The sequence below is a fragment of the Cnephaeus nilssonii genome (genome assembly GCF_951640355.1).
Source record: "Cnephaeus nilssonii genome assembly, chromosome: 4".
Lineage (NCBI taxonomy): Eukaryota > Metazoa > Chordata > Mammalia > Chiroptera > Vespertilionidae > Cnephaeus > Cnephaeus nilssonii.
Window position 1 is genome coordinate 41,720,933 of NC_137075.1, and position 27,812 is coordinate 41,748,744.

The 27,812-nt window shown below is 39.0% G+C and overlaps 2 protein-coding genes across 5 annotated transcripts in view; one reads left to right on the forward strand and one right to left on the reverse strand.

Annotated features, from left to right (window-relative positions):
* Positions 1–4,599, forward strand: part of FAM98B (family with sequence similarity 98 member B) — a 42,986-nt gene extending 38,387 nt beyond the window's left edge. The window contains exon 8 of the mRNA XM_079768916.1: positions 3,844–4,599. Coding sequence (XP_079625042.1) covers positions 3,844–4,206 — 363 coding nt within the window. The 3' untranslated portion in view covers positions 4,207–4,599. The remainder of the gene's footprint in view (positions 1–3,843) is intronic.
* A 132-nt stretch (positions 4,600–4,731) lies between these two features.
* The window catches only part of RASGRP1 (RAS guanyl releasing protein 1), an 85,417-nt gene continuing 62,336 nt past the window's right edge, over positions 4,732–27,812 (reverse strand). For all 4 annotated transcript variants that reach the window (XM_079768912.1, XM_079768913.1, XM_079768914.1 and 1 more), the window contains 8 exons: positions 26,491–26,571; positions 25,150–25,254; positions 24,266–24,375; positions 23,459–23,603; positions 22,720–22,756; positions 21,905–22,057; positions 19,829–20,214; positions 4,732–11,086 (listed from right to left, as the gene is read on the reverse strand). In XM_079768912.1, the coding sequence (XP_079625038.1) occupies positions 10,952–11,086; positions 19,829–20,214; positions 21,905–22,057; positions 22,720–22,756; positions 23,459–23,603; positions 24,266–24,375; positions 25,150–25,254; positions 26,491–26,571 (1,152 nt within the window). In that variant the 3' untranslated portion in view covers positions 4,732–10,951. The remainder of the gene's footprint in view (positions 11,087–19,828; positions 20,215–21,904; positions 22,058–22,719; positions 22,757–23,458; positions 23,604–24,265; positions 24,376–25,149; positions 25,255–26,490; positions 26,572–27,812) is intronic.

Consider the following 27,812-nt stretch of genomic DNA (forward strand, 5'->3'; position numbering starts at 1 on the left):
GATTTTTTCTGACTGGCTTATTTCACTTAGCATAATACTCTCCAGGTCCCTCCATGCTGTCTCAAAGGTTGAGAGATCCTTTTATTCAGCTGCATAGTATTCCATTGTGTAAATTTCACCGCTTTTTTTATCCATTTACCTACTGATGGGTACTTGGGCTGTTTGCAGAGCTTAGCTATTATAAATAATGCTTCTATGAACATAGGGGTGCATATATTCTTTCTGATTGGTATTTTGGGTTTCTTAGGATATATTCCTAGAAGTGGGATCACTGGGTCAAATGGCAGTTCCATTTTTTATTTTTTGAGGAAACTCCACACTGTTTTCCAGTAATGGCTGCACCAGTCTGCATTCCCACCAGCAGTGCACTAGGGTGCCTTTTTCTCCACATACTCGCCAGCACCTGTTGTTTGTTGATTTATTGATGCAGCCATTCTGACAGGTATGAGATGGTACCTCATTGTCATTTTAATTTGCATCTCTCTGATGATTAGTGTCGTTGAACATTTTTTCATATGTCTCTTGGCCATTTGTATGTCCTCTTTGGAGAAGTGTCTATTTAGGTCCACTGCCCATTTTTTTGATTGGATTGTTTGTCTTCCTTTTGATGAGTTGTATGAGAACTTTATATTTTGGAAATTAGCCCCTTATCAGATATATCATTGACAAATATGTTCTCCCATACAGTGGGTTCCCTTTTCAATTTGATGCTGTTTTTACAGATGTTAATCCATTTTTCTTTTATGTCCTGGTGCACTAGAAAAGACAGTGGTGTAAGGGCTTCAGTCCATCTAGCCTTAATTTTGTGTGTGCATGTTCATTTGAATCTCTATACTCATTAATTAAACCAAAGTTTTATCTGAATTAGAGGAATTAAGAATTGTTTTTATCAATAGCTTTAGGAAGAATTATTTCTTTCTAAGAATGTAATCAATCATTCTTTGTCAATGAAATTCCTATATCCTTGGTGTAAAGGGAAGAGTACATGCTTTGGAGTCATACAAATCTGGGTTCATTTACTTAGAGGAATCACCGTGGGCAAATTACTGAATCTCTTGGAGGTTTCCTGACTCATAGTACTATAGATCAAGTTTTCTGACAAGCTCGGTCTTAAACAAGTTCATAGAGTCTGAAATTTTTACTTTAACAACAATAAACTAATCTGAAATACTTGTTAGCTCAACTAGAAAGTACTCTTCATTTAGATAGAGCAGCCTATGACAACTTTACAAAAGAGCAGAAGTAATGGATTTGGGTAATTTTAAAACAGTTTTTCACTCAGTATAATGAGAAATATATCCTTGATGCGGGATATCTTGCCAGATGGATGGTTGTTTATAAAGTCAGTTTGCCTAATCGTTGCTCAGTTAGGCACTAGTGTTCATGCCTCCTACTTCTATTTTAGACCAACCTTCTCTATCTTCTGAAAGTGTTCTGTCTTTAAATACAGGGTGGGGGCAAAATTTGATAGTTGTGAGTATGCAAAACACAAGAGTTTATTCTCATACTATTATTTATTAACTAGATGCCTGGTGCATGAAATTTGTGCACTCGGGGAGGGGTGTCCCTCAGCCTGGCCTGCTCACTCTTGCAGTCTGGGATTCCTCGGGGGATGTCTGACTGCCACAGAGGCAGGAGAGGCTCCCGCCACCAATGCTGCGCTCCCCAGCCATGAGCCCGGCTTCTGGCTGAGTGGCGCTCCCCCTGTGGGAGCACACTGACCACCAAGGGGTAGCTCCTGCATTGAGCATCTGCCCCCTGGTGGTCAGTGTGCATCATAGTGACTGGTCATTCCGCTGTTCGATCAATTTTCATATTACTCTTTTATTATATAGGATTATTGTATTATTTTCCATATGAACAGCTGTAAACCTACTTCTGCCCCACCCTATATGTTACTCATTATCTTGCATCAGGCTATTTACTCTTAAGCAACCAGAGTTCTACTTCTTTAAGTGAAATTGTCCATCCCTTTTCTGAGTTTATAATTTACAGCCTAATTATTTGAGGCAATTGTGTGTTTTTTTCACATTTGAGGGAACAATTTCTTGTTATACTAAACCAGAAATACAAGATTCTACTGAAACTGAAACAGTTGACAGAATATGGTCGAACTTAATTAAACCTTCAAGGGAAAATAAGAGGGTCAAACAAGGCCAATGTATGTAGAAGCCAAGGTTGGTTTGGGATAAACATAAGGATGACAGCATTCAGCATACCTCCCCAGCAGGTATCTACCATCATTCTTCCATCCCCTTTCTTCTGAATCATTTGCTTAACCTAATGGCTTTTTTCTCTCTATTGCAAATACAACTTAACCCTTTGGACATGGTGCAAAGCCAAGAAGTTTTTAAATCATCTTATTCCAGGGTAGAAAGTGTTCACATACCCACCCCAGCAAACATTATGTGGTGTCATACTTTATGTGGTAGCAACTTTAATCAAACCAGTGCTGCTACCATGTATAATCTTTTATGTAGCCCTGTAGCTAGGCCAGTGTTCTAAAACACCCACGTGGCAGAATGTACTTTTGAACTCCATATTTTCAAAATACTTTTAAGAGGCTACTAAAGTGATATAGAACAGAACTGTATTGGAAACCTAGGCATTAAGGAGGAACATTGATGGGTTCTTTCTGGGACTTTTTCAGGGGGACAGAGATGAACAGAGGAAATGTTAGAACATCTTTTTGAAAGCAATCTTACGATCAGTTCTTGGAGCAGCGTCCCCGTATACCCACCAACGTAGCATGTTTGGTGGAGAGACCAATGAGAATGACAACCAAGAAAAGCAATTTTTTGGATTTGGTAATGAGGGCATTATTGCTGACTTTAAAAGAATGTTTACATACTTTGAATCTTGTCCCACAGTGAGAATGTTGTACTTTTTGTCTTTATGACATAAATTACTAAAACATAGTTTTGGTTAGAAGATCAATAGAAGTAGAACCTAACTGATTTATAGGTCAGTTTGGCTGAGGCAGTTACTGTTTTACCTTCTTTCCTGAAAGAGACCAGCAGGAAGCTATTGGCTTACCCTTGGCTGTGGTTGGTGGGGAGGCACCCTCCTCTCAGCTGTCTTTCTCTGTTCATGGGCATATAGAGTATGGCCTTTCTATAGAAGTCTGGGGTCTTAAACCAAATTCTTGATTTATCCTTTAAAGTATTATAAAGCATGGTTAAGGAAGGACATCAACTATTTTTTTTTATAATAGCTAGTATCATTGAAAGTTAGTAAGCTTAGGTTTCTCATAAGAGAGGAATAGCTCACTGAGAATCCTTGTATCTCTTTGCAATGCTACCTTGGGTTATAGTCATTATATTCATCTCTGACCTAGCCACATGTTATCACATATACTTCATACTTGTGAAATAAAAATGTGCTTAAAAATACAGTCTTTTATTGGATAGTCCATTACCAAACCAGTAACAATGGAAAGTCCAGAGTTGTTGTATAAATGGATATGATTTTAATTTAAGGTCTGTAGTTTAAGTATATTAATGTTTTGCTAAAAAAGTTTCTTAGTATGATGGGTACTACATTTGTTACAGAATATGCTAAACACATTTAAACAATAGAAAATAACAAGCCTTTACAAGCCTTTAAGTTTTAGAAATATTTTTCTAGGTTGTTTAAAAATAATACCACATTGTGAGGAATTTGTCATGCATTGCATTTATATTTTCAATATTAATTCATACTGTCATTCTGATACTTTCATGTCCTTAAATATTTGGCTTCTTTTTCTTTATTAGAACAATAATTTCAGTATTACTTGAGTCCTTTATGTAAATTTTAACTTTTAAAATATTAGTAACTGAAAGAAAATGTTTCTTCATACAGGTGCTGATGGGAAGGGTGCCTGACAGGGGAGGACGGCCGAATGAAATCGAACCACCACCCCCTGAAATGCCACCTTGGCAAAAGAGACAAGAAGGCGGCGGAAGGGGTGGTTGGGGTGGTGGAGGTGGGGGTAGAGGAGGTGGTGGGGGTGGAAGAGGTGGCTGGGGAGGTGGTGGGGGAGGGGGTGGAGGCTGGGGAGGGGGAGGGGGTGGTAGAGGAGGCGGTTTCCAAGGCAGGGGAGATTATGGTGGGAGGGGAGACTATGGTGGGAGAGGGGGCTACGGTGGGAGAGGAGGCTATGGTGGAAGAGGTTATGGAGATCCATATGGAGGAGGTGGTGGTGGTGGATATAGAAGATACTGAAAGGTACAGAAATTGGATAGCAGTGCTTACATTTTGATAGCTACATTAGGCATAGTGTTCTAAATAACATATTTGAATGTCATCTATGAAGTAAACACTGTTAGATTCCTTGATATCATTCTTGAATTGGGTTAATATGTAAGAACATTGTTTTATACTGTATGATCTCTTGGACAGAGTGATGAATTTTTTTTTCATATCTGTGTACCCTTGAGCATGTTATGTCTTTTTAAAAAACAAAAAAAAATGAGCAAAGGCTATTTTTAAAATTGTAAATATTACCATCAGACTTGGAAAAATGGAAAGTATTTTATTGTCATGATTGAATTTAGATTGTTACCTGTATTTTATTCAGGTTTGACACACATAAAACAGACCCCACTTGTTATTAGACTGTTGCCTCATCTGTATTCCTGTGTTTTATATTTATTAATTTTACTTTACAAAATAGGGAAAGGGACTGATAGTTTTGTTCAATAGGTGGTTGTCATGACTTGTTTTTTCTTTTATAGGAAGTGATTCCTCTGCCCAGGTTTCTGTTAAAATTCCACTAATTGAAGCCTGGGTCTACTTTTTGGTATGCATATTTGATTTATTTTCCAACTGGATTTGAAATTTGTGATTTTGTTTGACAAAGCAAAGTTTGATTGAGGTCAGAATTACTCTGAAGGGACAAAGACATGAACCAGTTTTACATGATGGTGTAAAAAAATATTCTTATAAATTGTTTCTTCATCCTTTGGGCCATCATTTTAGATATTAGAATGTTAAATGGCAGGCTGAACTGTATTACATAGGATTAGAGCAGTACTTTCCAGTTTTAATAAATCAGGTAGGCCAAGGCATCCCTTGGTAGTTCTGATTCACAATTAGATTTGGAAAATTCAGTGTTAGAGAAGCATTATATGTGGTTGGAGCAGTCAAAGGCTTGGTGACTACGAGTTGTGAATTTGAATTATGGCGCTAGCTGAGGGGTGCTATGGGCTAAAATGATCAAAGATCTCAAGGATTGATTTGTCCTTATTTGTCAGATGAGGAATGTATGTGATGCTTGAGCCCTATCCAGGTTGTTTCATATAGACCTAAGTACAAGTGAAATTTGTTGGGAATTTATAGTGTGCCTATTGTGAATGGTTTAAGAAGTGGGCCAAGTTATGTATTTTTCTCTTAATGTAGAGAGAGAGAAAAAAAGTGATAGCCATTTTTAAATTCCCACTGTAAAGCCTGTGTCCCGATGTAGGCTTCTGGTCAACACCTGTGCATAACAACTTTCTATGCTCTAACCAACTCAATAGATAGAAAGCTGAGTACCAGTGGATATTGGTATTTGGCAGTTCTTGTTGTTTTATTTTGTTTTATAGTAAACCCTGTGGAGAAACCTAAAATAATGTTAAAACTTTAAAAGTAAACATTGTGTGTAGTCTTGGCCATGTGTTTTTCAAGATAACTCTTCAAAGAAATTTGTTAAATATAGGAAAACAAATGTTTTTGATTATTTGTAAACTTAGATTATTTTTAAATGTGCTTATATTTAATGAAAAGACTTAATTTTATTTGTGATTGTTGGAGAAGAATGTTTTCCATAATTAAGAAAACATTTTTATGAGTAGCTATGAACTCTGAAAAATAATTTTTAAAAATATATAAGCAGAGACCACTGGAGTAAAGTATTTCAAGAGAGTTGCTAGTTAAAACATTCATTTCAAACTTTTACATTTCTGCTTTATTTCTTTTCGGAAGCTTTAGTTGCTGACTTAGAAGGAGCTTATAACTACCTTCAACTTTTATCACTAGAGGTTTATGAATAATGACCGAAACAGTAGTTCATCAATTTCTGTAAGATTTCTTTGTACCTTCATACGAGTGCTGTTGGATTATCCACAGGACTCACTGTAAATTTTATCCAGGTTTAGCACTTGCTCCTGGAATCATGTCAGAGCTGGAGCAACACATTTACACATTCCTATAAACTTCACTTGAATAAAAGCTGAGTGGTCTAGACTCAAATATCTTATTCTTTCTTCTGAGCTAAGATTTTAATGATAATCTTTGTTCAGTAAAAATTTTATTTGTAGAAGAGTGTGCTAAGCAGTATCTAAAATAGTTCTAAGGTGCCCACCTGGCGTGGCTCAGTGGTTGAGCGTCAACCGATGAACCAGGAGGTCACAGTTTGATTTCTGGTCAGGGCACGTGCCCAGGTTGCGGGCTGTAGTTAGTCCCAGTGTAGGGCATGCAGGAGGCAGCTGAGCAATGATTCTCTCTCATCATTGATATTTCTAGCTCTTTTTCTCCCTTTCTCTCTGAATCAATAACAATATATTTTAAAAAATAATAAAATAGCAATAAGGCCATCTGGGGCCTTTTTGAAAGGCCATAATGTGAAAATGTTTTACAAATTGAGTGTAATACAAATGTAGAGTATGATGAATGGTATTTCACTGCTTCCTAAAGTTCAATACCTTTTTTTGTGTGCTGCTTCATTCCTTTTTGCCTGGTTCTCATTTTCATATTACCTGATTTTCCCTCCCCTTTTTAATTTTTCTTGCATTGGTCTAGCCTTTGGTATCTAATAGCATCTATAGATATGTCATTACTGGGAGTTTCTGTGTTAAAAAAAGGTAACTACCCTCACATTTGGACTGCACTGGTATAAATAACATAAGTCCTGTCCATACATAACCACCACCACATTACATGTCAGCTCTCAGCAAAAGAGGGGGTCATGTGTTTTCTTTGAACCTATTCCCTTGTGTTCTGCAGATCAGGGAAACCTTACTCACTAAACAGAAAAAAAACCACAAAAAATTTTAAACCAAAAACATTTAGTTGTCTGTATTTGTGTCAAAAGAAGGTTTGAAACTCCATAAAAGTTATGTGACCAGAGAATGTTCTAAGCAGTGATACTATCTATATCGTGTAAGGAGCACAGGATAGAGATTTGGGATGGGAATTGGGACTGGAGGAGAGGAAATTTAATCTCTTCTTTAGGTTTAGGTTGTCAGAGTGACTTAATTATTTTGTATACAGTATAATGAATTGCCAAAATGATGACTATACCTACATCCAAGTGTATCAGAATGCATTCTGTATTGGGATTTCAGTGATTGGAATTTTTCTTCCTCCTTCATTGGTCTGGTTACACAGAAGTTGGCTGGGGATTAAGGGAAATTATGGCTCTCTCTAATCTATATACACTGAGTGGCCAGATTATTATGATCTCTGAATGCATAATAATCTGGCCACTCAGTGTATATCCTATATAATAAAAGGCTAATATGCAAATTGTCCCCTCAACCAGCAGTTTGACCAGCAGGCAAGCTGGCCAACTGCCCATGTTCCCTCCCACCCATGCACGAATTCATGCACCGGGCCTCTAGTACACACACACACACACACACACACACACACACACACACACACACACTGAGTGGCCAGATTATTATGTGTTCAGAGATCATAATAATCTGGCCACTCAGTGTATATCTATATATATAAAAGTCTAAACGACCATTATGACCAAATGACCGGACAACTGGTCGACCAGTCACTATGACGAACTGACTCCCAAGGGGCAGATGCTCAATACAGGAGCTGCCCCCTGGTGGTCAGTGCACTCCCACAGCCAACCTTCTGCGGCCCCTTCGCCCAGCCAGTCAGCCAACTTCCTGCGGCCCCTTCCCCCCCTCCCCCAGCCAGCCAACCTCCCATGGCCCCTCCCCACAGCTGGCCAACCTCCTGCAGCCCCTCCCCCTGGCCAGCTGGCCCTCCCTATAGGCCTCCATCGCCAGGCAGAGGGACCCCACCCGTGCATGAATTCATGCACCAGGCCTCTAGTCACTAAATAATGATGAGCACAAATGAATTGCTCTGGGTGGCCTGTATACTAGATGGAGCCATCATTCTCTACCAATTTCACCCACAGCTTCAAAGTTTCTCTACTTGCCAGTTTTCTTGGAAAGAACTGTGGAATTAAAGACCAAAGCCACAGAGAAATGACAGCCTCAGATCTGTCTCCTTCAGTGTTAAATGTTTATAGACTCCTAATATTTAGGGATCACTTTAAGTCATAATGCAGTAAGATGGGAAAAGGTTGAATATTTCTGTACTGTTACTTCTTTGTGTTATAAAAAGATTTAGAAAAAATTTTACTAACTAGTTAGTTGCTTTGCTTTTTCTTCCAGAACTGTTTGGGTAATACAATAGGGGAGTGGTCTCAGATGTGGATTATAATAAAAATTCAGGTGAAGCTTCTACATATTCATGAACTATAGAAGAAATACAAGACATATATGCTATAGGGATCCTAATGTCTTTTATCATATAAATATTACACAAAGAAAACTTACATTAGATATAAAAAACTTTACAATCTGTACATTTGTTTTTTCCTTGTAGTTCTTTTACATAATACATCTTTAGACAGAAATTCACAACCAGTAAAAAGGCAAGTCAATTACCAAAGAAAATGAGAAGTGACATTGCTGTTAACAGAACAAAACTTGTCACTGTTTTGGCAGATAAATATATGCCCAAACTTATTCAAGTCAGTACAAGACACAAAAATTTGTATCCTAGGCTTAACAACCAAAAGTCTATTCCAGATTATTTTTGTAGATTCCACACAAATAATATTAATTTACACACTACTTCTTTGGCCCTAGGTGGGCTGTAAAAACCTGTGATGAAATTACTGCTTCCTATCCATTTCAGTGGTAAGATCCTTTAGCCATGTTAATTTGACTAAGAGGACTGACCTTTTAAATTCCTATAGATTATAAATTTACATAGAAACTAACCTGGAATCTGTATTTTGGGTGGAGGGGAAGAAAAACGAAAAAATTACTGTTATGTGGCTATGTTTAAAGAAAATTGAGCTGTACTGTTTTTGGTTTATATCAGAGGAAAAGGATAATAATGAAGAATATGAATTTTAAAGATGATCATAAACTTATGTTCCATATAATGTAAGTAGCACAGTAGAGTAGCTTCTGTAAGTTTACATATTAGGTGGTGAGATTTTTGAGTTTAGACTTAGGAAAGAGTAAGTCTGTGTGTAAAGTGATTTTTTAAAACACAAAGGAAAACTAGTCACTAGCTTTGTCACTAAAGCTCAGTATAAGGAGGTATGCAGATAGGAACTAGTCTTTCATCAAATAAACTTCTTAAATGGTCTGAATCCTCCAAGGAAGCTACACTGTGTATATGTACTTTGTACTCTAAGACTTGGTGTTGTTGGCTTTAGGTTTGGAACTTCTAAAGGCTGGTATTATATTCTTGGCATGTTGTTCAACTTGTTTATGAATTTCAAGTCAGTTTGTTACTAGGCTTTCCAAGCATAGAAGGTAAGTCTTGTCTCCCCCCACTCCTCCCCCCCCCCCCCCAAAAAAGAAAATGATCATTGGACTTTTTTAGAGAAATAAAGAGTCTAACAAAGGAGTTTGTGATCAGTTGCCCAGACAACTAAATGAGCCCATTTATCATTAACTTTCATTAATAGATAACTCACAGGGCTTTTGTGAGTTTGCAAACAATACAATTTACATTGTGAGTAAATCCTTCATCTTATAACAAACTGAACTTTATATTTGTGAATTTATGTAAATGACTAAAAGTTGTTTAATTAACTTCCACATTTTATAAGGAGGAAACAAAATTCCAAGTCACATGCATGCCTGATATTGTATATACATAATATATACACATATATACACGCTGTCAGCTGTTATTGAAGGCTCTGATCCAATTAGCTTATTTCTAAATAGTATTAATAGTGAAGGCAGTATACTGGTAAGCACAAATTCAGCTCAAAAAATTACTTAAAAAAAAAAAAAAGGATAAAGATGGCACATGAAGAGCTAAGCAGACTCTGTTTTTTAAAAAATAGCCATAAAGTCCTAATTCTATCCACTGTAGAGGACAGACATGTTTGCATTATGTTTATTTTAGCTAATTAGTCAGTCATGTATAAAATGGTAATAGCCATGTTTTCAGGTATTTAATTTGATTACTTATTTTATTATGACTTTGTGACAAACTATTAGTTGATATACAACTGGATAATGTCATGTTGAATAAGCCCCCACAAATTTGTACTTATATTCTAGAAGTTCAGCTCTAGGTAGATACCCTTGTGTATATGATGAGCACAGTGAGGAAGGATGGGGGTGGGGAGAGGGCTAATTGATTAGATTTGAGGTAGTGAATCGGGAACCAGATTCATAAAGAATGCTGGAATGTAGAGGAAGTGAATCTACTTTAATATTATAAGTAAGCTTTGAGTGGAACAAAGTCAATTCCCCAGTTTACAGAAAACCCCAGGGAAGGAAGCAAATTCATTTTCCAGGGATTTTAGTTCTAAGGAAGAAGCAGCCAGGCAGGCCACATAGGAGAAGCTACCTTGTCAGAAAACTATAGTCATGTTTTTATCATGCTTTTGCCCTTAGTCTCAGGGAAAAATGTTTGTGGTATGAATGGCAAAAATTTTGCATTTTTCAGTTTTCCTCCCCTTCGATTCAACTGACTGGAAGAGAAAACAATATCACACATTGCGCGGGGGTGGGGGTGGGGGGGGTGGGGTGGGGTGGGGGGTGGGGGGTGGGGGGAGAAGGGAAGACTAGCTTTTCCTTTTTAAAGTACCCCCTTTAAAACTGGTCACTCTAAGGTTCCCCAATCTTTGTGTTAACTGGTTTGGGAAATGAGATCTCTAATCCATTTATCTACAGATTGTGCTCCTTGAGTTTCTGGGCTAAGAACTGTCACCCTGTTCCATCTGAGCTAAGACATGATTGCTTTTTGCAAGTTGGAGGCTTTCTATTTTCTTCTGTGCATATCTCAGTTGGATCTTTAGAGCATCATTATCTGCTTTCAGTGTATTTATTTCCTAAAGAGAAAGGAGAATGAGGCATGTTAATAAAGCAGCAATGAATAGTAAATCAGTTACAATATCGGGAGTACTACACTTGATTGGCATCTCCCATTCATTGTGGCTGAGTATTAAAAAATTTTTTCCAGACAGTTATTTTACCCTTAATATAAAATAATAAGTTAAATAACAAATGAACATGTGCAAACAGCAATTAGTTTTTGTTAATCATATCAAAGATGTGAGTGGCTAACAGGCAGAATTAACCATTCCCAGGCAGTAGGTGGATAATGACACAACCTATGGAAGTTGTGTAGCAGGAGACCTAAACGTGGCAGAAACAAAGTCTCTGGTCAGGTTTGAGGTATGAAAACAGTGATTCAGAATACTGTAATATGATATATCATAGTTCATTTTCTTCAAGTGTTTTTACCCCCAAATCATTGAAAACTAATGAACTCTAGGCAAAGACAGGTATTTTATCCCAGTCTCTAAATTGGAATCCAGTTATCTAATTTTCAGTGATTTAATTATATGGACAGCAGTTGGTTTCCAGTCTTGACATTTTTTTAAAATTGAAATATACTTGGCACATAACATTATATAAATTTAAGGTGTACAACCTGTTAATTTGGTAATTATATATTATAATATGATTGCCATGGTCGCTATAATTAACACCTCCATCATATTACATAATTCTTTTTAGAAGTTGGAATAATTCTAGTCTTCTTAGCAAGTTTGATGATACAATATTATTGTCTATAATCTCTGTACTGTGCATTATATCTCTAGGGCTAATTTATCACTTGTAAATTTGTACCTTAACATCTGTCCTCTCCTCCCACCCCCATTGTCTGGTAACCACTATTCTATTCTCTGCTTTTATAAGTTTGGCTTTTTAAAATTCTACATATAAGTGATTCAGTATAGTATTTGTTTTTCTCTGTCTGATTTATCTTAATGTGCTCAAGGTTCATCCATGTGTCACAAACAGGAAGATTTAATTTTTTTAATGGCTGAATAATATTCACTTGTATACGTATACCACATTTTCTTTATCCATTCATCTGTCTATGGACACTTAGGTTGTTGCGTGTCTTGGCTATTGTAAATAATGCTGCAGTGAACAAAGTGGTATATTTATGTTTTTCAGTTAGTGTTTTCTTCTGATAAATACCCAAAAGTGGAATTGCTAGATCATGTGATAGTTCTATTTTTAATTTTTTGAGGAACCTCCATATTGTTTTCCACAGTGGCTGTACCAATTAACATCCCCACCAACAGTGCACAAGGGTTCCCTTTTCTCCATGTCCTTGTCAGCACTCATTGCTTGTCTTTTTAAACATTTATCTTTATTGTTGAAAGTTTAACAGGTTTCCCTTTTCCCCCCACCTTACTCACTTCCCCTTCCCAGGCCTTCTCTGCACTATTGTCTGTCCATGGTCTATTCATATAAATTCATTGGTTAATCACTTCCTGCTCCCCCTAACTCCCTAAAATACGTCAGTCTATTTGCATGCTTCAATGTCTCTGGATATTTTTTGTTCATCGTTTTATTTTGTTCATTAGATTCCACATATAAGTGAGATCATGTGATACTTGTCTTTCTCTGACTGGCTTATTTCACTTGGCATAATACTCTCCAGGTCCCTCCATGCTGTCTCAAAGGGTAAGAGATCCTTCTTTTTTACTGCTGCATAGTATTCCATTGTGTAAGTGTACCACAGTTTTTTTTTTAATCATTCATTTACTGATGGGCACTTGGGCTGTTTCCAGATCTTAGCTATTGTAAATAATGCTGCTATGAACATAGGGGTGCATATATTCTTTCTGATTAGTGTTTCTGGCTTCTTAGGATAAATTCCTAAAAGTGGGATCCGATGATAGCTGTTCTAACAGGTGCGAGGTGATATTTCATTGTAGTGTTTTTTGTTTTTTTTTTAATCCTCATCCAAGGGTATTTTTCCATTGATTTTTTAGAGAGAGAATGGAAGGGAGGGAGAGAGACAGAGAGAGAGAAACGTCAATGTGAGAGAGACACATTGATTGGTTGCCTCCTGCACATGCCCCAACCAGGGCCCAGGCCCAGGAAGAGCCAGCAACCTGGGCAGGTGCCCTTGACCAGAGTCAAAGCCAGGACTCTTCAGTCTGCAGGCTGACGCTCTATCCATTGAGCCAAATTGGCCAGGGCTCATTGTAGTTTTAATATGCATTTCCCTGATGATTAGTGATGATGAGCACATTTTTATGTATCTGTTGGCCATCTGTATGTCTTCTTTGGAAAATGTCTATTTAGTTCTTCTGCCCAATTTTTTAAATCCTTCCCCCAGGATATGTTTATTGATTGTAGAGAGAGAAACCAATTAGTTGTCCCCAGTACGCTCCTGACTGGGGATTGAACCTGCAACCTGGGTATGTGCCCTGACAGAAATCAAACCCACAACCTTCTGGTGTATGGGATGATGCTTCAACCAACCTGAGTCACCAGGCCAGGGCTGCCCATTTTTTAATTGGATTTTTTTTGTTTTTGTTATTGTTTGAGTCTTTTAAAATACATATTTTGGACATTAATCCCTTATTTTATATATAGTTTGCATAAATGTTCTCTCATTCTTTATCATTTTGCTGTTTCTTTTGGGAACGCTTTTATGTTTAATGTAGTCTTATTTGTTGATTTTTACTTTTATTTTTGCTTTTGGTGTCATATCCAAAAAAAATCATTGTCAAGACCAATATCAAGAAGCTTCTTCCCTATGTTTTCTTTCAAAAGTTCTATAATATCAAGTTTGAGTCTTTGGTCCATTTTGAGTTAATTTTTGTGAGTAGTATAAGATATCCAGTTTCATTGCTCTGCATGTGTTTTTTCAAAACCATTTGTTGAAGAGACTATATTTTCCCCATTGGGTGCTCTTGGCTCACTCATTGAATATTAGCTGACCTGTACAAGCAGGAGTTTCATTCTGAGCTCTCTTTCCTGTTACATTGGTCTACATGTTTATTTTTGTGCCAGTACCATACTATTTTTATTACTGTAGTTTTATGGTGAAGTTTGAAATCAGGGAGTGTGGTACCTCCAAAAATTTTTTTAATCAGGATTGCTTTGGCTATTTGGGGTCTTTTGTGGTTCCATACAATTTTTAGGATTATTTTTTCCATTTCCTAAAGAATGCCGTTGGTATTTTGATGGGGATTGCATTGAATCTATAGATTGCTTTGGATAGTTGGATATTTTAACAATATTAATTCTTCTAATCCACGAACACAGGTGTCTTTCCATTTATTTATATCTTCTTCAGTTTTAGCAAAGTCTTGTAGTTTTCATTGTATAGATCTTTCACTTCCTTGGTTAAATATAGTCCAAGTATTTTATTGTTTTTGATGCTGTTGTGAATGGATTTTTTAGATGTATAGGAAGTCAGCTGATTGCTGTATCCTGCAACTTTACTGAAATTGTTGATTAGTTCCAACAGTTTTCTGGTTGAGTCTTTTGGATTTTTCTATATACCAGTACAGACTCATATTATCCACAGACAATCCTGTTTTGGATGACTTTTATTTCTTTTTCTTGTTTAATCACTCTAGCTGAGACTTTCAGTACTATACTGAATAAGAGTGGGCATATGTTGAACCATCCTTGCATCCAAGGGTAAATCCCACTTAGCCGTGGTATATAATCCTTTCTATGTGTTCTTGAATTTGGTTTGCTAATATTTTGTTGATAATCTTTGTATCTATATTTATCAGTGATATTGGTGTGTAGTTTTCTTGTAATGCCCTTGTAGAATGAGTTTGGAAGTATTCCCTCCTCCTCAATTTTTTGAAAGAGTTTGAGAAGGATTGGTTGGTATTAATTCTTCTTTGAGTAGAATTTGCTAGTGAAGCCATTTCATTATCCTGGGATTTTTTGTATTGGGAGGTTTTTCATTACTATTCAATCTCTTCGTTCATTATTAGTCTGTTCAGATTTCTATTTCTGTCTGGATATATTATGTGTTTCTAGAAATGTATCCATTTAGTTTAGGTTATCTAATTTATTGGTATGTAATTGTTCATAATAGTTTCTTGTGGGGTCATTTTTTGGTGTAGTAACAGTTGTAATATCACATTTTGCATTTCTAATTTTATCTTTTCAAAGAACCAGCTTTTAGTTTTGTCAAGCCTTTCTATTATTTTTCTTGTCTCTATTTCACTTATTTTTGTTCTGATCTTAATAATTTCCTTCCTTCTTTTAACTTTGGTTTAATTTGTTCTTTTTTTAGGTCCCAAGAGGTGTAAAGTTAGGTTGTTTATTTGAGATTTTTTAAGATATGCATTTGGTGCATCCTGTAAGTTTTGATATGTTATATTTCCATTTGTGTAGAGGTAATTTTTTATTTCCCACTAGTAGCCCTGCGCACAAATCCGTGCGCCAGTAGCTCCCTCAGGGGCCTGGCCACTTCACGCCCACAGCCCAGAGGCCCATTCATTCCCTGGCCTGGCAGGAGGCCCATCCGCAGCTGGGCGCGGAACGCTTGCCTTGTTGCCCGGGCAACGAAGCAAGCATTTCGCCAGGCAGCTCATGCTGCCGCTCATGCTGCCTACTCTCAGCGGCCACCCCCCATCTTGTGGTGGAGTGACAGTTAATTTGCATATTACCAGTTTATTAGATAGGATTTGATTTATTTGACTTAATGATTGTTCAGTTTCCCTCTTGTTAATTTCTAGTTTCATATCATTGTGGTCTGAAAATATAGTTGGTATGATTTTTTTCCCCAATTTTTTTATTAAGGTATTATATGTGTACATATCTTACCATTGCCCCCCCCCCACCCCACTCCCATATATGCCCTCACCCCCCAGAGTTTTGCGTCCATTGGTTATGCTTATATGCATGCATTCAAGTCCTTTGATTGATCTCTTATCTTCCCCACCTCTCCCTAACCTTCCTGCTGTAATTTGTCAGACTGTTTGATGCTTTACTGCCTCTGTATCTATCTTTTTGTTCAAGTTTATAATGTTCTTTATTATCCATAAATGAGTGAGATCATGTGGTATTTTTCTTTCATTGACTGGCTTATTTCACTTAACATAATGTTCTCCAATTCCATCCAGGTTGCTGCAAATGGTAAGAATTCCTTCTTTTTTTATGGCAGCATAATATTCCATTGTGTAGATGTACCATATGATTTCAGCCTTTAAATTTGCTGTGATTTGTTTGTGCCCTATCATATGATCTATCCTGGAAAATTTATATTCTGCTGCTGCTGTTGGAGAGAATTTTCTATGTATGTCTGTTAAATTGATTTGTTCTAGAGCAGTGGTTCTCAACCTTTCTAATGCCGCGACCCTTTAATACAGTTCCTCATGTTGTGGTGACCCCCAAACATAAAATTATTTTCGTTGCTACTTCATAACTGTAATTTTGCTACTGTTATGAACCGTAATGTAAATATCTGTGTTTTCCGATGGTCTTAGACTCTACAGCAGCGGTTCTCAACCTGTGGGTCGTGACCCACAGGTTGAGAACTGCTAGCAGGGTCACCTAAGACCATCGGAAAACACAGGTATTTACATTACGGTTCATAACAGTAGCAAAATTACAGTTATGAAGTAGCAACGAAAATAATTTTATGGTTGTAGGGGGTCACCACAACATGAGGAACTGTATTAAAGGGTCGCGGCATTAGAAAGGTTGAGAACCACTGTTCTAGAGTGTGGTTCAATTCTAAAATTTCCTTGCTAGTTTTCTGTCTGGATGATCTATCCATTGCTGACAGTAGGACAGTAGGGTATTGAAGTAAGACCCTTACTATTATTGTGTGGTCTATTTCTCCCTTTAGATCTGTTAGTATTTGCTTACTATATTTCAGTGCTCCAATGATGGCTGCATATATATGTTTACAATTGTTGTACATTTGTCTTGTGTGGCTATGGCCACCTTGTTTTAGTTTCTATTCATATGGAATATTCCTTTTCTATCCCTTCATTTTGAGCTTGTGTCTTTAGACTAAAATGAGTTTGCTATAGGTAGCATATAGTTGGGTCTCTTTTTAAATCCATATGGCCTTTTGATTGGAGAATTTAATCTATTTATATTTAGAGTGATTATTGATGTATAAGGACTTACTACTGCCATCTTATTGTTTGCCTTCTGGTTGTTGTGTATCTCCATTGTTTCTTTTTTTCTCAGTTTACCTTTGTAAAGTAATTTTCCATGGTAATTTGCTTAGTCTCCCCTTTTTATGTTTCATAACTCTCCTTTAGATTTTTGCTTTGTGGATACCATGTGGCTTATAAAAAACATACCATAGATAAAATAGTCCTTTTATGCTGGTAGCACCTTCATTTGTCTATAAAGTTTCTCCCCTTTTACTTCTCCCCTTTTATATTTTTGATATCACAATTTACCTCTTTATGCTTTGAATTCATTGAGACATTAAATTAGATAATAGTTCTTTTTAATACTCCTTAAGTCTTTATCTATAATAATGAAAGTGTAATATGCTAATTAGACCAGACAGCTGAATGACCTTCCAGACGAAGACGGGGCTGCGAGGGCTGAGGAAAGCTGCAAGGACCGAGGCCCTTGCACGAATTTTGTGCATTGGGCCTCTAGTACTACAATAAGTAGTTAACACACCTTTCTAATATATAGTTATAGGTTTTCTAATTCTGTTTATTGCTAGAGTAATGTAGGAAGGTAGGTTATGGGACAACTGGGCCAATAGCAGTTTTCTAAATATTCTATAGGGTCAATACTAATAATGTACTTCTTTTTAGAGTTTACGGTGAGCTGTGGATGGGGCTGTTGAATTGCAGGTAGACTAATCATGTAAGGATTTTACTTAATGGGAAAGTGGGACTCATTGTGTGTGGGTTTTTTTTAAACATAATTGTCAATTCTTGTCCCTAGGTCCCTATGACAAGAATAAATGTAAAGAGAGGCAAATGCTAAGAGGGTTTATGAGTTCTGGTATTAGTGGGTAGGAATTATTCTGGACCTATCTCATCTGAAATCTCTCTACCACCCATTTCTTGCATCAGGAAGTCATTCTTGCCATCTACATTGTTCCTTTTCATGGACATGTAAAATGTCAAGATCTGAAGCAAACCATAAAGAGAGCATATGCAATCCTGGCCCTGTATTTTACAGAGGACCAAATAGGTCACAGAGTTTAATGGGTAGTTTTCAAGAAACATCTGGGGACTAGAAACACAAATCTTTGTGAAGTTCTTTCTCCTCTATTGGGTTCGCTTTTCAAGATTTCTTTCACCTTTTGATTGACTTAAAACATGTCTTAAAAATATTCTGAGCAAGAGAGTACCTTTCATCCAGAAAATCTGTTCTTTTTTCATGTTTCTACTAATGTTATGTCTTTTTGTTCCAGACACCAAACCAAGATTTTCTTATTATGTATGTAACTTACTTCCCTTTTTTAAATATATATATATATATATATATATATATATATATATATATATATATATATGTTTTTATTGATTTTAGAGAGGATCACCGATTGGCTGCTTCCTGCATGCTCCCTACTGGGGATAGCCCGAAACCTGGGCATATGCCCTGACCAGGAATCGAACTGTGACCTCCTGGTTCACTGAGCCATGCTAGGCTTACTTGTTTCTTTAAATGTGCCTCTAAATCAGTTCCTGGAGTTTGACAGGGAAGGTACAACACTGAGAACAAGGTGGGAATCCTAAGGCCATCTTGCACAACTTCACTGTGTATTATATAGACTTATGTAAGGAATTCTACCTAGGTGAATGTTGGTTTTATATTTGTAATGATAGATCTCCAAAAACACATTGCCAACCTTGATGCTTGTGGGAGGCGGGGCGGGGGCAGATAGGCATTCCTCTCCTGTAATAAAGTGAATGATCTCTAAAATGACTTACCTGCCATTGGTAAGAAACTATATCTATAAACAAGAGGTCTGTGTAAGCCAGCTCACTATGAGCTTTGCACGCTAAGTAAAAAGAAATATGCTAGTAATTGACCCTACAGAGTAGAGTATTTGGAAACTACCTGTTGTTCTATCTCCTGCTTTCCCTTTTTTTTTTTAACCTCATTATTCTCTTCTCTCAAATCTTTGGCACCACATTCCCAAACTCCTTTTCCCACCATTAGGTACCTTATTAGACATTGTGAGCCTAACAGAAAAAAGCAGCACAATTTTTTACCATTTTAGGGATTATATTGCTGTATATTATATTCAGCTATGCATATGCCAACTACTATTGATTTAGCTCTTCAGCACATTACCTGATGTGTTAGAAATGATCTCCCTTATTTACATTAAGAGGGAGGCCTTTTCAGTTGGTGAGTTATGGTACACTTTTTTTTTGGTAGCACACTGATCTCCTACCTTCTTTTAGGAAAATGCCTAGGTAACCATGAAGGTCCCCAAATATAACGATGACTAAAGTAAAAGTTATAAGGAAGGAGGACTTAGGCAAGTTCACTTTAAGTCCCATGTAGAAAAGGGATGTGGGGTCAGCACTATAAAACTGATCAGTAGTTGTTTTGGAGCCTACTGTGAACAGTTTGGGCCCTGGCACTTCTATGGCAGTAGGGAGCCCTGTATATATCCTGTTGTAGTCATGTAATGTGACTCAGTGCCCCCACTTGTTTCTTTGAGAGAAAGCCAGGATCTCTTTACTTGTTTTAATCTGCTAGTAATCAACCTGGACTGAATCTTCAGTTTATGATCCCTTCCCTGGTTTAGCCACATTTCTTTCAGAGTCTGAAAACAAAGGAAAAGGTACCTGTTCCAGTTCTTGGTAAGTTGGGAGTCTGAGGTGACGGAGTTCCTCCTTTGATTTCATGAAGGAGTCTTTATTCTCCCACTTGACAAAAGCCCGCTTTCTGACCAAGACTGGGCTGGGGCATGGAGATGTAGGACTAGGATGCACGTACAGAGTGTCCTGGGCTGTCTTCCTTGGGGAAGATAGCGCAAAAGGACCAGAAGGGCCCTCGCTGCCCATCCAAGGCAGTGCTTCGGTCTGGGTGGCCTTGTGGGCGACAGTCCTCTTCAGCCGAACAGAAATCTTCTGTGAGGACACTCCCATGAGCATGATGGTCCGATCTTTACTTTCTTCACTTTGTTCCACAGCCTCCCCATTAGGGAATGGAAAAGGTCCGTCCTCAGGTGCTGTAGGAAGACACGAGACGTGTTAGTGCTCTAGTTCAGAAAAGCAGAGACTCATATTGATACATTAGTTTCAGAAAGCCCATAGGCCCCAAATGGGCTCATTTTTAGGCACCCAATTTAGGGGGTTAAGGGGACTGAGATTCAGGGACTTTGCTGGCCAAGCTGTGGCTGCTGGTATCGGGCTGCATTCACCCTGAGGAAAGGGCATCTTTTTCTATTTGCACAAAGGTTGCCTAGAGGGAAAACTGAAGCCCCTGCCTCAGGGCTGTCATGTTTCATAAATATCTTCAGTAGACCCTGGGATCTGGGAGCTGTCAGCACGCAGGTTTTGGTCTTGATACAGATGGCCTTGATTAGCTGCTAGGAATTCTCTGTGGCACCTATTTGCAAATTTGTACAATAGGCACAGCTTAACTGTGATAGGGAAGTTCTAGCAAATATATTGCCCTCCTTTGATGTGATTAGAAAAGGAGAGAGGAGTCATTCTGGTTTTCTTCTTTGAACCAACAGCCTTATCCAGGACCCAGCCTAGATATTAACCAAGTAAGTTCCTGGAGATGTAAGAGTAGGAACAGATGAATTTGAGATGAGTGGTAGGCTTTAAGATAGGCAGCAGATCATCTATGTTTAATGCTTTGCAAAGACTCAGCAATAATTTTTAAATATGCTTTTCTATTAGCAAATTTTCCAGCTAAGACATTGGATTGGTAAAGTAAAATGGCTCTGGACAATGAAAGTTTTTTACTTAGCATTGTAATTTAAATCAACAATTGTAATACTAGAAATACTTGTAATACTTTTAAGGATCCTACCTAGTTTAATTTTTCTCTAGGGGAACATAATTTAAATTAACATTAAATATTTACCCAAATAAAGCTCATAATTATATTGTTATTTAATTGTTATGTTAATTATACTATTATTTAATTGTTGTTAAATTGTTATATTTACTCTAAAATAATTTCACTGTCTCTTTTGGAGGAGTAAGGTAAGTATAAAAAGATACAGCCTTTTTCCAGACTTCATGCTGAGACCCTAGACCAGTGATGGGCAACCTTTTGAGCTTGGTGTGTCAAACTTCGCCAAAAAACTGAGCATAACTCGGGTAGTGTGTCACATTGAGGAAAATACATTATTTCGCAAATGTTTCATCCTCAGGAGCAGCAAATGTTTCATCCTCGGCATGCGGCCGCGTGTCATCAAAAATGGCTACGCGTGTCACTGACACGCGTGTCATAGGTTCGTCATCACTGCCCTAGACAGAGCTCTTGTGTTATTCTCTGCATGAAAATTTTCATTTTATGTGACAATTGTGCCCAAAAATGATGTAACTCTTAAAATATAGGGTACATAATATACAGGCATATCTTCCATAATGGTATTTGTGCTGGTTTCTATTAAGAGAGAGAAGGATGGCATGGCTCTGGTTGAGCTTCGACCTATGAACCAGGAGGTCATGGTTCAGTTCCTGGTCAGGGCACATGCCAGGGTTGTGGGCTCGATCCCCAGTGTTGGGCGTGCAGGAGGCAGCCAATCAGTGATTCTCATCATTGATGTTTCTCTCTCTCTTTCTCTCTAAAATAAAATATATTTACAAAAAGAAGAGAAGGGTAAAGGTAATCTTTCCTCCTTGAAAACTTCATCCTTCCCATTTCACTTTCCAAGATAGATGTTCCCAATGCCTCCTTACCATGGAGCAGATCTTTGGCTCCCAGTGAGCAGAGTTTGAACGTTGGTCCCACAGAGGTGCTGTTGTCTGTGAGAGCTGCTGAGTTCTTGGCTCGCTTCTTGCACTCGAACACAACCAGATCTTTGCACTGTTTGTGGCAGTTCATCCCGCAGTCTGTGGACAAGACACCCCAGTAAGAAAGTCTTTCAGCACACATCGCTTCCTTCTCTGGGGCCCTCTGTCACACATGCCTGCCCTGTCTTCTGGAGCGAGGACACCTAGTGAACCCAGCATTCTCCCTGGGGCAGTCCTGTTGTAGCCCTTACCACAAGTTGAGGAAGCGGCCCCTGTTGCCTCGGAGGGAAGAGGTGGTGTCTTGATTATCCCACACGTACTGCCTACTCTAAGGAGACCCTCTAGAGCAGTGGTTCTCAGCCTTTCCAATGCCGCGACCCTTTAATACAGTTCCTCAGGTTGTGGTGACCCCCAACCATAAAATTATTTTCGTTGCAACCCACAGGTTGGGAACCGCTGCTGTAGAGCCTAAGACCATCGGAAAACACAGATATTATTACAATTCATAACAGTAGCAAAATTACAGTTATGAAGTAGCAACGAAAATAATTTTGTTTGGGGGTCACCACAACCTGAGGAACTGTATTAAAGGGTTGCGGCATTAGAAAGGTTGAGAACCACTGCTCTAGGGAAGCCAGTCTGAGGATGAGGCTATGCTCAGAAGTTGTGGACTGAATGGACAACTACTATGAACAAACAATCTTCATAGGAAAATACCTAAGACCAGGGAAAACAATGCAGTCGACAAAGCCGGGCCTTACCTTTACATCGATATCCTTGTTTGATCACTCCCCAGAGCTACGAGACAAGAGAAAGAATGAACCACACGTCACTCATCTATCTGGTAGGAGGCTAGGCAGTGACATCACTCTTGACTTTCCTTCATTCTACTTCCTACCTCAAGAGGGGGGGAAACCTCATTTCTCTTATGTATTGTCCCCCTGACCTTAAATTAAAAACTGGAAGAGTTTGTGCTGATCAGTCAAATGTTCTCCAGAAGCTCACAGGATTTATGAGTCAGGACTTCTCTAGGCCACAAGCGGAATCATATCAAGACCCCAAACTAAGAACAAGTCTATAGAACCCCCGGGTCAGGGACTGGGTTTGGAGAAAACTGTTGGTCAGGGGTGAGACAGAGGATGGGCAGAGCCCAGATGATTTCTTAAAGGTAATTCCCTTGGGAGTAGGGAGGGGTGAGGATGTTTTTTCCTAACATTTGGAACAACATAGGAATATATAATAATTAAAAATATATATCCCAAATTTAATACTTATCATTTATCCAAGGCCCCGTACCAGAGGGAAAAAAAAATCAGGAAAGAATGGGAAAAGATGAATGCACATAAATGCGTTTGAGGACTAGGTTATTCTAGGTGTTTGCTTAGGCTCTAAGCTGGGATGAGCTGATAAGGGCTCTGAGGTCTGTGCTGGGCTTAGTCATTTAACCTGTTTTGTACCCCTCCCCAAGTTCAACCCTGAAGCACTCCAAGGACAACTTACAAATCCAGCGCAGTTGTCACAGAAAGTAGGCTTCAGGTAGGTTGTCTCTTGGAAGTTGTGAGGAAAGCCCAGACCCAGCTTGGAGTAGATGGAGCTGGCCCTCATGAAGTAGGCCGTGATCTCTTCCCGGCTGATGAGGCCTTCCCTGCCAGCAAACGACAGACCAGGATGTGAGGGGGGAGGGGGAGAACTCACCTTTTCATCCTTGAGTGGAAGTACATTATGTATTACCTGATAATTACTGCCATGAGCCGTCCTTTTAATCATACATGAATAGCTTGTAATAAGTAGTGGAGACAGCATTACTTTTATGGAGTTGTTCTTTGGCTAACCTAGGTTTTCCCAACTAATTTAACCACTATCTACAGGACTTAAAAAAATTATGGAAATTGTGTGTATATAGAGAGAAATACCTTATGCTGCAGTTTCTGACTTTGGACAGTAATAATACCTAACTTGAACCCACCAACCATATATTTGGTTTTATATAGAGAACCAAGATAGAACGTATGTAATCTTATGGAAAGTAAATATGTAGATTATTAATAAATACTACTTTTTCATGATCTGTAAGGACAAAACAAGGAGACTAAACTTTTAGTTGACTATTACTAAACTGGCTTCATGATTGCTTGTGGTCCAATCCAAAGCCAGATAGGCAGGCATTCATTTGATGATTGCTCTCTTAGCCTGAATATTCATTAAGTAATCATAGCAGCGACACATCCAAGTTTGTAAGTTCTTTTAGTGACACACAAACTACTTTTACTGAAGGGCTCATAGCCACATTCCCATACACAAACTCACCTGTCCTTGTCCATCACACAGAAGGAAAACGGAAAACTCGCAGCAATTTTTTCAAATTCTTCCTGAGAAATGTATCCATCTTGGTCATGATCATAGTTCTTGAAGACAGACTGTGAAAAAGGAGTTTCTTTGGTGATCACTCTAGGCAAGTGACAAAGGGGCTGGGCGGAGCCTCTCCTCCTCCCCCTCTGAGGGACAGGGGTGAAGAAATGCTCGTGTCGTGAAACTGCTGCAAAGCGAGGGTGGCCAGGGGCTTTCGATCCATTAGCACAGCAGTTATGCCGCCACCCTGGCCAGTGTACGTGCTCACTGCACGGGGTGTTCTCCCTCGCTCTGCCCTTGCTCAGCTCAGGTGGCACTTCCTCTGTGAAGCTGTAGCGCAGTTGGAAGGGCTCCCTCCCCTCTGAATCCTCAGTTACTCATTGTCCTGTCACTCTCTGGCCTACTTTCTGTTGTTATGCTGGAATGGTCCATAGGGATAAGTGTAGAAATATGAACCGAATGTACTGCCCTCAGCATTTAGCACAGTGCACTCAAACAGGTGCCAAGATTTTCAGTTTTAGATTCTCTATCTTTTACTCAAACCTTTCCCAACATCTTCCTGCCTCCAAATCAACTGACAAACTTTAAATGTATTCTCTCCTGCTAGGTCTTTAAGAAGAGGCTCACCTCCCCCTACATAAGGCCAAAGTGTGTTGGCACAATGTGACTTCTGAGCTGTACTGCAGCCACAGTGTGAGAAGCAAGTTGTCCCTGGGCTCACACAGGAATGAGTCTCCAGATTCTCATGTTGTGTTTCTACCACTGCGCCCCCTCCCCTTATCCTCACATACAAAACGAAGCCAGGCATTGCCTTGCTTTTGTCTGGTGAAAGCTGTACTTACATCCACCATCCGCTGGACGTGCTTGCTTATAGTCTTTGGGTCAGGTTTGGGAGATACTCCAGAGGCCCAGTCTACTACTACTGGTGGCTTTGAAGGTGTTAGTGGCTGAAATGAAATAAAGAGATCCCTATGACTATAATGCAGTATAATCTACAGCTCCTTCCTCTCCCACTACCTGAAGCTACAACCACCTGCCAGCTGCGGACGACCCCCAACTATGCCTGTGGAAGGGAGCAGAGAGCCCACATACTGAAAGAACAGTAATCTTGGCTTACACAAGTATTATGTTTTACTGTTTACAATACGCTCCTCACATACGTCATCTCCATTTAAACCTTTTGTCAAAGCTATCAACAAAGAGTAAAGTGGATCATTAAATTTCCGTTCTCTACTGGCTACCTAATAGAGATAGGATGAGGAGGAAAATAGCTAAAAGGCAGGAAGGTGCATAAAAAAATCCGAGGCCTAGACAAGCTGAGATGGAATCCACTCTTAAATATTTAAGACTTGACCCAAATTAAAAGCTCTTCTAAAAACAGGAGAAGGTACCCTTTCCATTGAAATGCCTTCTAACATTCTGAAAATGGGATCTATGAGGTATTTTCAGTGAACATTGTTAATTACGATAGGAAGCTAGAACTTGATCTGTATAAATACAATGAAATTTAGCCACAGGTAAGCTGAATTTCTTCTGTGGGGGCAAATCTTTCCTTGAGTACCACTTGTTTTGGGAAGTGATACTCAAGGGAGGAGTACCACTGTGGGGAGTTACTGGTCATTCAGAAGGAAGATGAATGATTAAACCTGTCTGTAGGAGAGGTGGGGCCAGATAACCTGGTATGTTCGGACTGTGCAGCGCTAGCTCTGTGCTGTTGGGGGTCAAAAAACTCAGTAGACGGCTCTTTCTGACCCAGATGACTGCAGAACGATGGGGCTTTTCTGTCTACCAGCTGGGAATCCTCTGAAGTTAGCTTCCGATAGTCTGCATATTGCCACATGCTTATCAACAAATCACAGGAGGGAAACTGATGCGGGGCCACTTTACAATACATAGGAGGGAGAGGGCCCTCTGTCCTCAATATTCTCTCGCATCTCTAATCTGCAAACCACTGGCCAATCCACCATGCAATCTGATGCTCTTAACGGTATTTAGTTATTTACTGTTCACACATTAGTTATCCCTTCAAGAAGACTATTTGGTCAGGAACTGTTCTCACACATGTGGAAGCTTGCCCTGTGCCTAGCACGGGTTGGGGCACTAAGGAGACACATAATACTCTTATAAAACTGAACTAAAAGGCCGATCCTGTTACCTGCAAGAATCGTAATAGGAAAACTCACGGGGGCTTTGTGGTTCCTTGGTTCCCGGGCGTAGGAGAGCTCGTAGATTTCATCCTCCGTGTAATAGAGATCGAGGGATAACTGTGGATCAAAACAACAGGGTTAACTGCTAGGATGTATTTCTTTCTTTCTTGGTTCTTCCTCTCCAGTGGTTTACTCTTCTAGGCTCTTAGTAGTTTGTTTTTAAAATTCACAGTAGGGCAATGGAGCAAGCATTCTTTTTTGTTAAATGTTTTTAAATTTTGGACAAATCTCAAGATGCCCTCATTTAAATGACAACTTAATCTGTAAGCCTTTATGTAGAATTTAGGCCCTGTGTGGTCAAATGGTCCACACCTCACTTGTTCTTCCCCAAAGCAGACAGATGATCTGAAAGGATAATTTGTGTGGTCTGATGCTATTAAAATTTGGTTCTTGCACCAGAACCCAGTTTAAATAATGGTATTATTAAACCATATTCAGAGTTAATAAATTCCATATTTAGTAGAGCTTGAACATTTTAGAGGAGAGAGGTCTTACAAATAATCTTGTTCTGATCCTACAAAAATACTTGGGTTATGTATCTTTTTTTCTGGGAAGAACATTTCAGCTTTCATCATAGGATTTGTGACCCCCCAAAGTTCGGATCCTGTACATCTTTCCACAGATGACGTCTAAGGCCAAGACCAAGGTCACCTGGCCATTAGAGGAAGGGCTAGGATTAGAACACTAGCTGGATGCAAAGCTCAGGGCCCCATTGGAATCATACTGTGAGGTAGGAAGAGGCTATAATTCCATTCTGCCAAAAAAGCACAATAAAAATTGTATAATTTTAGGACTCAAAGAAGTTAGAAGTCATCTCACAGAATAATCCTGATTTTACAGAGGAGGAGACAGGATTTAGAGTTAGGTGCCCACAGTCACAGCTGGTGAGCTACAGAGCCGCTGGGCTGGAAGGCAGTTCATCTGTTCTCCCCCTGCACCTGAAGTGCAGATCCTGGTCCTTGCACCAGTGTTTACCTCCCCTTAGCTCGAACACTTCCAGGAACAGGAATCAAATAATGAACCTGTTTTAGTCCCCATCTCTTACCAAGTCTGTATCCTGATTTGCTCTCAGCTCCTCCCAGAGAGCTTGAGGACTGACTGTTTTTGCAGGAAGAGGGGAACATTTCCAGGAGTCAGAAAGGCATGCTGCTTTAGAGGACAGCCACTTGGGTCCTACCTCCTGGGTCTGAATCCAGGCTCTGCTGCTTATTAATGTCTGATCCTCCGGGAAATTATGTCTTTGTGCCTCCGTATCCCCATCCATAAAAAGAGGAAAATAGCAGTATCTACGTCCTAGT